The sequence below is a fragment of the Adiantum capillus-veneris genome, chromosome 16 (genome assembly GCF_014529385.1).
Source record: "Adiantum capillus-veneris isolate H3 chromosome 16, ASM1452938v2, whole genome shotgun sequence".
Classification (NCBI taxonomy): Eukaryota; Viridiplantae; Streptophyta; class Polypodiopsida; order Polypodiales; family Pteridaceae; genus Adiantum; species Adiantum capillus-veneris.
The window spans coordinates 132,039,027-132,050,592 of NC_140946.1; the positions used below are offsets into that span (position 1 = coordinate 132,039,027).

An 11,566-nucleotide genomic window follows, 5' to 3' on the forward strand; every position below is an offset into this window, starting at 1 on the left:
GCATAGTTGATGCAAGGTGCATCGACGACAGACATTCAATCGCGCGCTGAGCATTATCATTTTGTGATTTTTGACATTTTTGACACTGCGAACGCAGTTAATGAACACACTGAGAATTGCACGCTGCCATGGGAATGGCACGTTCCCTCGTATTATAAAAATTGGGGAGGACTGTGCAAACTCCCACGTGCAAGGAAACTTGCATGTTTTTTTTTTTTGAAACATAAAAATTGGAACAACAAACAATTAATAACATTGACATCTTGTATGCTTACAAACATTGAGCTTGACAAACCTCTAACCCTCCTCGTGGTTTTCTGCAAGGTACCCCTCTGAAGCACTACGATCGGTATCTCATTCTTTCGAGGTACACCTTTGAACCACGGCAACCACGGCAATCGGTGGCCTCTCTCTCTCTCTCTCTCTCTCTCTCTCTCTCTCTCTCTCTCTCATCCTTTCATAATTTTTTTTACTTCAAAAATTTTGAAATGGCATATATAGTTTTCAATATTTTGCTCGAGAAAGATTTAGAAGAGTTACGGCAACAAGGAAAGGATGCCTCACTGGCATCTGGTGGGGGGCGTATGCATGTAACTATGGATCACTATGAGGTACCTTGTGATTACCAAACATCGACAGCTGCCTTTTGGTTTGAAAGAGCTTGCTAAGATTTCAATATGGGTCTCTCCCTGCCCCCCAAGTTTTTGTCTTCTAGAGGTTCTTGTTTTATCTTACCCTTGGACTCTGCGGCTAACAAAGCACTCTAGTTTTCATTATAAGCGTACTAATTTCTTCCTTGTGTATCTAAGCTTTTGTTCATATAACTGGAGTTTTGTTAAAAATGAAAAATGGCAAGCATAGTAATCATGTTAATATGGGCCTTGCAATTGTTCCCATCCACGGACAAGCCTTGCAATTTTGTCCCTTGTTCGTTTTAGAATGCCAACGTGACCCTTCACCTTGTTATGCTCACCTTTTCGTGTGATATGATATGAAGCATTGAAATTTTCTTTTGTTTTGAGTTTGTAAGTGGCTACTCTCTCCGATTTAGATCCTTGCATAACTTGACTTTCTTTTCAATTTATTGTTTTAGAATGCCAATGTGAATCTTCACCTTGTTCAAAATAAAGCCCTTACTACTTTTTGGGTGAAATTCCACCCTCATCGGTTGCACATGCTACCTGGTAATAAATTTTTTTTAAAAAGGTAAGGAGACACGAAGGCTTGCTAAGTTAAGGGGAGACGAGGGAGTGTAAGTTTAAATATGTGCTTAGAATCACATGAAGATTTTATTATGTTTTAATATGCAATTGTATTATCTATTATACTATATAATCATAAATGGTTTGTATATTATGAAGGGCTCCACTTAAATATTGTGAAAGGTGCACATTGCACATCTATATTTGAAACAAAATAAAATGAGAAAGAAATAAAATAAAAACAATAAAACAATAAAATATTTTAGTGTTTTTTTTAAAAAAAAATACAAACTTAATAAACATAAAAATAATAAAACAAATTAATAAAATAAATCTTTATAAAGTTCTTAAATCAAAAGACCTTTTATCAATATTTTACATCATGGGATCAAACTCTTATGAATAGACTTTTTAATCTAAAAAATGAATGCAACTTTAAAAAATGGTATTTAAAAGACCATGTTTTTTTTTCCTTCACAAACTTTCAAGGCTCCTTGGGACACTTATCGAGCAAGAAAAATTGAACTACCTTTACCCATAGTGTACTAAGGCCTTTAGGAAGGCAAAAAAACCATCCAAAACATTTGTGATTATATTTTTGGCTTGCTCAGAAAAGGCCTTAACAAGGGATTACAGAATGCATTCATAGGAGTTTGATACCATGATGTGAAGTATTGATCCACTCAATGAAATTATTTGTGAAAAAAGTATTTTATTTAAGGATTTCATAAAGATTCATTTCATTAAATTTTTATATTATTTCCTATGGTTATTAGACATACATTTTCTTATGACAACATTTATAAATTGTTTTGTTTTAGTATTTCAATGGGTCTTTTTGTTTTATTTTGTTTGAGTATTTCAATGGATCTTTTTATTTTATTTCATTTTTATTTTATTTTGTTTTAAAATATCAATGTGAACTTTTCACCTTGTTGTTTAAGTGGGGCCTTTCGTAATATATTAGACATTTGTGATTATCTATACTATATATAGGGCAGAAGGGATTCATTCCAGCCCCTCCCCTCAGCCACGTGGCGGCTTCAGTCGGCGGATGCCTTCAGACAGTGAACTTGACACACACACACACACACACACACACACACACACACACACACACACACACAGAGAGAGAGAGAGAGAGAGAGAGAGAGAGAGAGAGAAGCATTGTCATTCAATGAGGCTTCTCACACCACACCTCACACATAAACCCCACGCCCACCTCCCATCTCTTCTACCTCAATCCATGCTCCAATCCATGCATGCTGCAACACCTTGCTTCTTTCGTACTTACGTGTATGCCTACGCTCCTCTTACAACATATCTTCAGCTCTGCCATCCACTATCCTCCCATCTATACCGTCACTATTTTTGTGTCCACATAGTTGTAGCAAATCCACTGACAATCCAAGGAAGAAACAATGTTTACTACACAACTCAAGCATAGACAAGAAGAGCATAATGAGGAGTACTCAAAAGCGATGAGTTTTCTATTTTTTATTGGACTAAAAGCTTGTGCTCTGAAGAAGGATTTATACCAAGCCAAGAGGCCGATACACACAACTGCCTGCACATTTTCCACTTTTTCGACCGTGCTCCCTTGTATATGTGCCTGCTCATGTTCTTCTCCTTCTTAGTGACATCATGGTGCTCATGTGACTGCGAGAGTGGTAACTTCCGTGTTCATCTATATACCACACATTGGATCGGCATGTGACTGTAAATGTAGTCACTTTCATGGGAATTTAAAAATGACTTTTACTTTTTTTGAGTGTGATGTCTGCTTGACATCTACGATATCCTCTGAATTCTTCCTAAATGCAAGCATGCATTTCACCTCAAGTGCAACGATACATGGCTTAATAGCCACTCCACCTGCTATTATTGTCGAAATAGAGTTGAGGTTGATGATGTTTCCATTGTGGAGGAATTTTTCATCTATGGTTAAGCACAACATCGTTGAGCCCGGTTGAGATTCCAATGCAAGGAGGCCATTGCATCGTCAATTGGGTATAGTTCAAATCTTGAAGCCTCAATAGGAATTCATAGTGGAATTTCAGGTTTATGTGCAAAGAGAAGCTAAAAACTCAAGAATGCAATTGAGTGTTGATGATCCCAAAAACAACACAAGGAAGAAAATGAGCTTATGGAGGTTCAACAATAGAAAATTGAAGCATGGGAAACTACCTTTCGATCAACAGGAGTCCACAAAATGCTTTGATATTACAATCCTCGAAGATGCTCTTTTTTGAACATCGGTGGAGTTAATTTCTACTGCCAGATGCACTCTATCTAAGCTTAGAACAATTTGTTATCTTGGATGCCAGCCTCAAAGAAGGAGGTGCCAACGTTGTCAAGCTTAAGCAACATGGATGTACCAACATGACTATCAAGCCTGATAATTCAAGACATATTCCTATCACTCCTATCAGCATCACAGAAGGAAGAAGTTGGGCTATTGAAAGCAAGCAACATGGATTTCAAGGTTGCTCGGTTGCCAAGGGTAGCAAGCACGATGCAAGAGGGGAGGAAAAGCAATCAATTTTTTATAGGATATTTTGGCCCCTCAAGGAAGAAGGTGTCGACATTGCCAAGATTGAGCACCATGGATGTACCAGCAAGACTATCAAGCTTAAAAATTCAACACATGTTCCCGTCACACCTATCAACATCATGGAAGACACAAGTTGCTAAGCTAGGCTGTTGATTTGAGCAATAGGGATTTGAGGTTGCGGAGGATGCCAAATGTGGCAAGTAGGATGGAAGAGGGGAGGAAAAGCAATCTATTTTGGAAAGACATGCAAGCTTTCTACGACAAGCTTTTACATTGGGGAGGGAAAACCCCAGTAGGAGTTTACAAATGCCTACCTACCCGAGGTATAAGATATCAAGAGGTATGCCGAGTCTGGCTAGCACACAACTTTGTCCTCTAATGAAGAGGTCACGTTTGCAAGTTATATGGGAGCACTTGGAGCCCATATTACTCTCTCTCTCTCTCTCTCTCTCTCTCTCTCTCTCTCTCTCTCTCTCTCACATGCCTTTCATGGCCACTTCTCCAGCCTACCCAAAGACATTGCATGTAGATAGTCTTGGCATGTCTAAGCTAAGAAAATCCACATAGCACCACGGGAGGCGGCGTCGTTGTACGAGTGTGTGTATAATGGACAATACAATTCTATATTAAAACAGAAAAAAATGACATGTGATTGTAAGCACTAACTGAAACTACTCCCCATAACTCTCATCCCGTCTGAACTTCAAAAGGCCTTGGTGACTCCTCACCTTGTTCAATTACATGGGTTTGAAATTGGATCCCAAGAAGAAAAGATTATGTGTGCAAATCTCACCCATGACCTCCCAAATAGAAAGAGTCAATCCTCCAAGAGCCAGAGGTAGGCATAAGTTGTTTCAAAAAGGGGCATAACTTTTACCAAAATGGGTTTGGTGTCTCGATTACATGAACTTGAAATCAAACCTCGAGAAGAAAAGGCCACGTGCTCACGTGTCACCCATGACCGTCCAAAGGAAAGGGAAACGATATCCAAGGGGTAGCCCTCCAAGGGTCAAGTGTATATAGAAGTTATAGTTCCAACAAGGATAATAACTAATTCCAAAAATGAATTGGTGCCTTAGTTTCACGAGCTATGTGTTAAAGTCTCACCCATGGCGTCCCAACGAAAAGGGAGACGATAAACAAGGGGTAGCCAATCCTCCAATGGCCGAGTGTAAGCAAAAATTTTAGTTCCAAAGAGACCGTTGTTATGTGACCTTGAATTCAAGTCCCAAGAAAAAAAATGAAGTAGTATGTTTTTCAAAAAACAAAGAACCATTCAAAAAAAATTGAAGATGCAAAGTTAAGGCCCTTGGTCCAAGGCTACAATAGGATTTTATGCCATCAGTCATTCTTAACACATTGTTTATGCCGTATGAAGGTTACGATATTCATGAGCCCGTTGTTAGAAGGGGTTGTTTCTTTTTTTTAAAGGTGCTGAGATGAGCTTGAATTGCTTAAAACCCATAAAATTACAAAGAGCCCTGGCATATCCTTTGCACAAGGATAACCGAGAAAGAATACATCAGAGAGCGATCAAATCTTACATCTTGCAAGTCTTACTACAATGCCTTCTCCACGAACATGTTTCTAGTACAACCTTTGAATCCAAGGGTTCACACTTCCCTTGAAACAATAGCGCATTTCTGGACAGCCAAATAGCTCTTAACACCGTATCTCTTACAATGCAGATGTTCATCATAAGATCTAAATCCTCAATGAACCTAGAGCCCATAGCAAGGCAGCACCTAAAAAAAGGAATTCCAAGAAGTGTATGCACCTTCCTGCATATCGCGCCGATGAAATCTCTTACTTTTGGACAACCCCAAAACAGGTGCAAAAGGGATTCATTCAGGTGCTTGCATCAACAAACATCCTTCTTCGGGAATGAAGAATAAAAAAGAGTTTTTGTCAATAGGAGGGGGGTATTGGAAGATGCCCATCTCAAGTATTTCCAAAACTCCCTACATGAAGCCAAACAAACTGCCATCTTATATTCTTCACCAAACATGCACAAAAATTGACTTGTAATTTTTGTCATTAGAAGGGCAGAATGAAAATATGCCTTTCCATAGGGAAGGAGACTACTCCTCACTGCATGTCTTTCTAAAGAATGAGTCATTTCTTTGCCTCCCTGGAGTTTCCTTGCAAATGAATTGAAATATGGTTTGAAAGCCATTTATGTAAGAGAAAGTGTACGTTTAATCAAAACATAATGTACATTTATTATGTGAAAACTCCTCAGCTTCGATTATAAATCATTCAAAATGTACCAATTTTCACACTTTTCATACACATTTGATCAATTCACCGTCAAGAAAAACCAGCTTCCTATGAGGAATTATGGAAGCAAACCTGAGTTACACCAAGGAATCGAAGCCAAGAAGTCCAGGTTCAAGGCGTAGGGTTCCAAGAACTTTTCTACAATGAGCATCAGATATTTAGAGGCATATCACAACCAGCGGTAACCTCGGCTAGTTTTGTACGTCAGTTACATAGTATCAGTACTATAGAAGTACTATCAGGGTAGGTCAAAAAAGAACTGCTGGTCTTTGGATAATGTAAGGGCAGCCACCCTGCTCATGGAGGAGCACATTTTTATATTAATTGTGAACTACGCCTTACTGCGCCTGCGATTTATAGATATGAATTCTCATCCTATGGTATTTGTTAGTACACATAATGGAACACTATGAGCTCTTCCTTCTTTTGCAGAGTAAATTAGCTCACAATTTCTTGTCACTAAACGTTAGTGTCCCTGAATCTTCCATTGAAGTTACTTCAGGATTGCAGTGAGAGTATTGAGCAGAGCAATCCACTAGCTCCTTCACCTGCTCGTCTTCCATAACATCACCGAAGGTAGCTTGTGCTTGAGCTCTGCAAATTCCTGTTGGAAGCCCTGGTAGGGCTGCTTGAAACTTGTTCCGTGCTTCATTCTGAAAGCCGGTATTCTTTAAAACAATTCCTTCTCTCTGTAAGTCCAGACGAAGTTTCTCCTCCTCCTTTCTCTCCCCTTCACGGATGATGTGTGCCTGGACAAGCTGGGCTTCAGCAACAGCCAGCTTGCATTCTGCCTCTTCTAACTCACACTCAGCTAGTGATGACGCCTTAGCTAAAGACAGCTCATACTCCATCTCCCTCTCCATCAGCATAGCCTGAAGAGCTGCGACTGTTTCTTGCAGATGGAAAAGCTCTTCCTTATTTTTGTTATCATATGCACAACTAGTGTATGTCACCAAAGCTTTCTCTTGGCAAGCCACAAGTTCCTCCTCTTTCTGTTTCAGAATCTCTTCTAACCTCCTCCTGTCATCACAAGCACTTGCCAGGCTTTGCTTGAGAATTTCGAGTTGACAGTGAGTCCTCTGAACCTCATCTGCCATGTGTAGCAGCTGCTGTCGAAAGGCCTCCATCCTTTCATCTCTTGCTCTCATGTGCCTATCGAAAGCATCAATCTCGTCCAAATATCTCTTGTCCAGCTTGTAAGTAAGGCGAGGCTTATCAAGCTTTAGCGAGTTCTGTAAATTCGGACTCCTGGGTGTGACAGCAGTGCCTAATAGCAAACAATGAACACAAATGCTCAAACAAAACAGACAAGAATAAAGCTGTATGAAAGGAAAACAGAACAAATTGTGTGCGAACTTCTAGCTACATGAACTAGTGAAAAAGTAGACCTTTATATTCCTCCTTGTGAAACCCACCTGTGGCCTTCGATGCAAAATACAGTTTCTTCCACCTTTCAACCTCTTGCTGTCTGTCAGCCTCCGAGTCCATAAACTGTTTTATCAAAGTCTTCGCAACAGACAACTGAAACTGCTTGCTAGCCAGTTCAGCCTCGATGCATTCATGAAGAGCAGCTATGCATTTGTTATTCACAACATCTGCATGGATTGAGCTGACATGCTCATGACACCTAGCCGCGTGCTGTTTTGTCAGGCTCAACAAAATGTCTTCTTCAAGTTCAGCTACTCTCTCCTGGTACATGCTGAGCCTCCTCTGCAGCATTTGACCTTGCTCGTCAAATACAGTTTGCAAGCACTTTATCTCAGCATCATGTAGGGTTTGCAGATCTTCTATAGCAGCCGGAACTGATCGGGTTTCAAAGCTACTCCTTGGTTTAAACGTCTCGTTGCTTGAGGAAGATCTTGCATTCATCTGAACAAGCCGCCTCCACTTTTGCTTCTCTCTTTCAGCATGGTCAAGCTTGGCTTTCATAAATGCAAGCTCACTTTCTAGCTCTCTACGGTTCTCTGCATCAGCATTGGCCTTTTTGAACAAGGCAGAGATAATGTCATCTTTGCCCTGCACAGAAACCTCCAGCTGCTTGATCTCGCTCGACATGACAGAAATACGCTCTTTACAGTGATCTTTCTCATCATTAATGGCGCTAAGGCTCGCTTTACAAGCATTCAGTTCTAGCAGAGTCCGAGCATTATCATTTTCTGCCTGTTTTGCTTTGTTTTCCAGCTGTTTCATCACATCCTCACGCACTGCAAGCTCAAGGGCATGATGTTCGGCATCCAAAGACATCTTCTTCTGAAATTGAGCTGCAGACAGCTCAACTGCAGCCAGTTTCTCTGCAAGAGCGTTCTTCTCCTGTCGCTCAATTTGCACTTCTTCCATAGTGGCCATGATAAGAAACTCTTGCTCTCCAAGGCGCTTTTTGAGCTCTACAAAAAGGCCTTTTCTATGCTCACACTCCAGGCATGGCTGCTTCTGTAGACTTCTTGGATGTTCGTGTTCCATTTGCAAACGAAGGGCCTCTTGTTGAAGAAATGCTCTGTGCAGCTCTTGGTACAGCTTACGCTGTTCCTCTTGTAAATTTCTTCTCTCTACTTTCCATTCTTGCTCTTTGCTAGCAAAAATGGATACTACTCTTTCATTTGCCTTACCATCCTCAGATCTAAGTTTTTTGAGCTCTGATAGCTCAACTTGCAATTCTGAAATCGTCTGCAAGATTATAGATTGCTCTGCAGGATCTTTCTCTTTGTCAGAGACCACAGAATTTGGCGCCAGATGCTCAGGGGGCAAGACAGCCCCTTGTCCAACCCTACCTTGAGCAGCCTCTTTCACAACCCTGTTGTTGGACCCATCCAAACAAGGGCATGCATTTCGAAGTAAGCCAACTGCACAAATAGCCATAGCTAGGCCAAAATATTCCCTCAGGTTATCCTCGTCTAAAGTCAAACCTGACCGAGATGGATTTATAAAATCCTTGTTGAGGGGAGGGCCATGATTGAAAAATGTTAGATTGACCAGCTTTCCACCCTTGTTTGAAGCTTCATCAGAAGCAGGAACGTAGTGTTGCAACCTATTCAATGCTAAAACCTCCATTGCTGGCCTAAATGAAAGGTTCAAGGATCTCTCTCTCAAAATGCTAGTCAATCAACTCATGATATTAAAGACAGAAGCTCGAGCACTGGCAGGAGACCCATGAAAACTGTGTCGTGAATAATCACATGCACACACAGGAGGAAAATACAAGGCAAACAAGGTAGGAGAATGTTGAATTCTTGCGGGAAAGGGAGGAGAACCAGACTCCTGGCTATGTCTCAAACAAACCGATGCCATAGCTGCAACCTTAAGCAAACAGCCAAATGTCACGATGCAGACCTTGGAAAAATTTGTATGTCACGAACTGTAGCCTATCGCTCTGACCACAATGGCCAACACTTTAGGCCTGCGAATGAAGCGAATCCCGCTCCTGCCGACGTCAAGATCAACACTCAGAAACAACTTCGTGTTCGCCGAAGGCACACAAAACAAAGAATGAAGGTACGCAGGAAGCTCACCTTAACTGCGGCAGAGGATGAGAGGTGAAAGATGAGGAAGCCATAGACATAGCCAACTATTCTGTGAATCAGACCGCAAGGCACAGCTTTGCATTAACGGCAAGCGCTTTGTCCTCCATTAATGCAGGCTACTTAACAAGGTGATGCTCAGCACGTCTGGCCTCGTTTGGACCTTCAATAAGAGATGAGAAAGTTTCACACATCCTCTGATTCCTCTCTCTCTCTCTCTCTCTCTCTCTCTCTTTTTCTCTGCCCTTTCAAATGTGTTGCTTTTCCAACGTACTTGCATTTTGCAAGGTCTTGGAATGTCCATCATCCTAAGCCAACCTAATCATGAGAACCTCTTGTTTGAGCTTCTCCAAATATTTTTGTCATATGATATCATAAACTTTTCAATAAAGGTGCAAATTGTTTATGGTGGTCTCAACTAGAGATAAGAGCTCTCTCTCACACACACACTTACATCAAGGCTCGGAAAAGATATGTTCGCTTTATCCAAAGCCTGTTCAAAATGAAAAATAGTCGGCTCAAATTTGGGCAAGAAGGTTCTCAAGCCGGTTCAAATTATGGAATTTTTAATTATAATGTGAGATTTTTAGTGTGATTATCCCTCTCAAATTTAGAGTTAACTTGTTCATATGCGTGTGAAAAGGTTCCAAAGCTAGGTCCACAAGCCCTGACTTACATTGCTCAAATTTTTGGTACAATTGAAACATTCCTTGCAAAGAACAAGAGAACAACGGAGAAAGGCTTACAAATTTTCGAATGCGATATTTTAGTTTGCAAATGGGTCTTTCAGGCACTGCTCGAAAAAACTTTTTCCCAAAAACTTGGCAAACCTACATGTGTGAAACAAGAGAGGTAAATTGACAAAATTTGAAGGTTTTTACACCAAATTACACTAATTTTTCCAAAATTTTGTAGGTTTTCTCACTTCAAATATAAAATTTAGAGGTAACTTTCAAAATTTGTAGGTGGGACTACACTAAACCTAGGTTTTTTCCGAGCACTGCTTTCAGGCTTCTGTTGAAGAACTTCATGACTTCTCTTTCAACTTTTTCTTTTAAAAATACTTATTTTAGTTGTGTGAATGGTCCTTCAGTGGCCTAGAATTTTCTTTCGACTTTTTGACTTACTAACCAAGTGATAAATCATGAGGCTTGCGAGGCCACCATTGATCACATTTGACCATGCCCGTGTGATATAGTGATGAGGCTTGCCTAGTGGTAACGAGGATTCTAGTAGTCAATCAAAAGCACCTAACTATCCTAGAGGTCACTTCCTTAAGAGTTAGGTTCTGTTAGATAACGACAATGCTCTCTCTCTCTCACACACACACACTCTTACATTGCTCAAACTTTTGGTACGTTGAAACATTCCTTACAGAGAACAAGAGAACAAAGCAGAAAGGCTTACAGATTTTTCGAATGCAATATTTTAGTTTGTAAATGGGGCTGAAGAACTTCATGACTTCTCTTTCAACTTTTTGTTTTAAAAAGACTTATTTTAGTTTGTGAATGGTCCTTCATTGGCCCAGGATTTTCTTTCGACTTTTTGGCTTACTAAACAAGAGATAAATCGAGACCTGCCTACTGGTAACCACGTGGGTTAACGAGAGCTGCTTTTGAGAACCTACAAACTGCTTGTGGAGAAGATCGAATTACTATTGAGAGCAACGCTATTGATGTCGTAGAGAAGAGCAGCCACGCCACATGGGTTAACGAGAGGGCAAGGATTTGATATTGACTCCTACGCTAACGAAATAACGAGGATTCTAATAGTCAATCAAAAGCACCTAGCTATCCTAGAGGTCACTTACTTAAAAGTTAGGTTCTGTTAGATAAGGACAATCACAAGAAGTTTTGGACAAATTTTCACAATATTTCCCACATTGTGACTTACCTCAACATCATGAGCTTCTGTGAGGGAGGGGCCACATACCTAGCTAGGTATGCGGTGCCTCTCGAGCATAAGCTCATGATGTTATGCATTGGATGAAAAACATTGACAAAGACTGGGTTTTC

The 11,566-nt window shown here is 40.4% G+C and overlaps 1 protein-coding gene across 2 annotated transcripts; it reads right to left on the reverse strand.

The window, feature by feature from the left end:
- Positions 1–6,068: 6,068 nt before the first annotated feature.
- On the reverse strand, positions 6,069–9,867 carry LOC147439888 (uncharacterized). Of its 2 annotated transcripts, none has more exons than XM_086485609.1 (3): positions 9,543–9,867; positions 7,425–9,454; positions 6,069–7,303 (listed from the first exon to the last, which is right to left on the reverse strand). In XM_086485609.1, the coding sequence occupies exons 2-3, from the start codon at positions 9,082–9,084 to the stop codon at positions 6,480–6,482; spliced, it is 2,484 nt and encodes an 827-aa protein (XP_086341735.1). In that variant the 5' UTR covers positions 9,085–9,454; positions 9,543–9,867; the 3' UTR covers positions 6,069–6,479. The 2 variants fall into 2 exon arrangements, with proteins under 2 accessions (XP_086341735.1, XP_086341736.1); XM_086485610.1 differs by having other exon boundaries at positions 7,452–9,454; positions 9,543–9,864.
- Between the last annotated feature and the right edge of the window lie 1,699 nt (positions 9,868–11,566).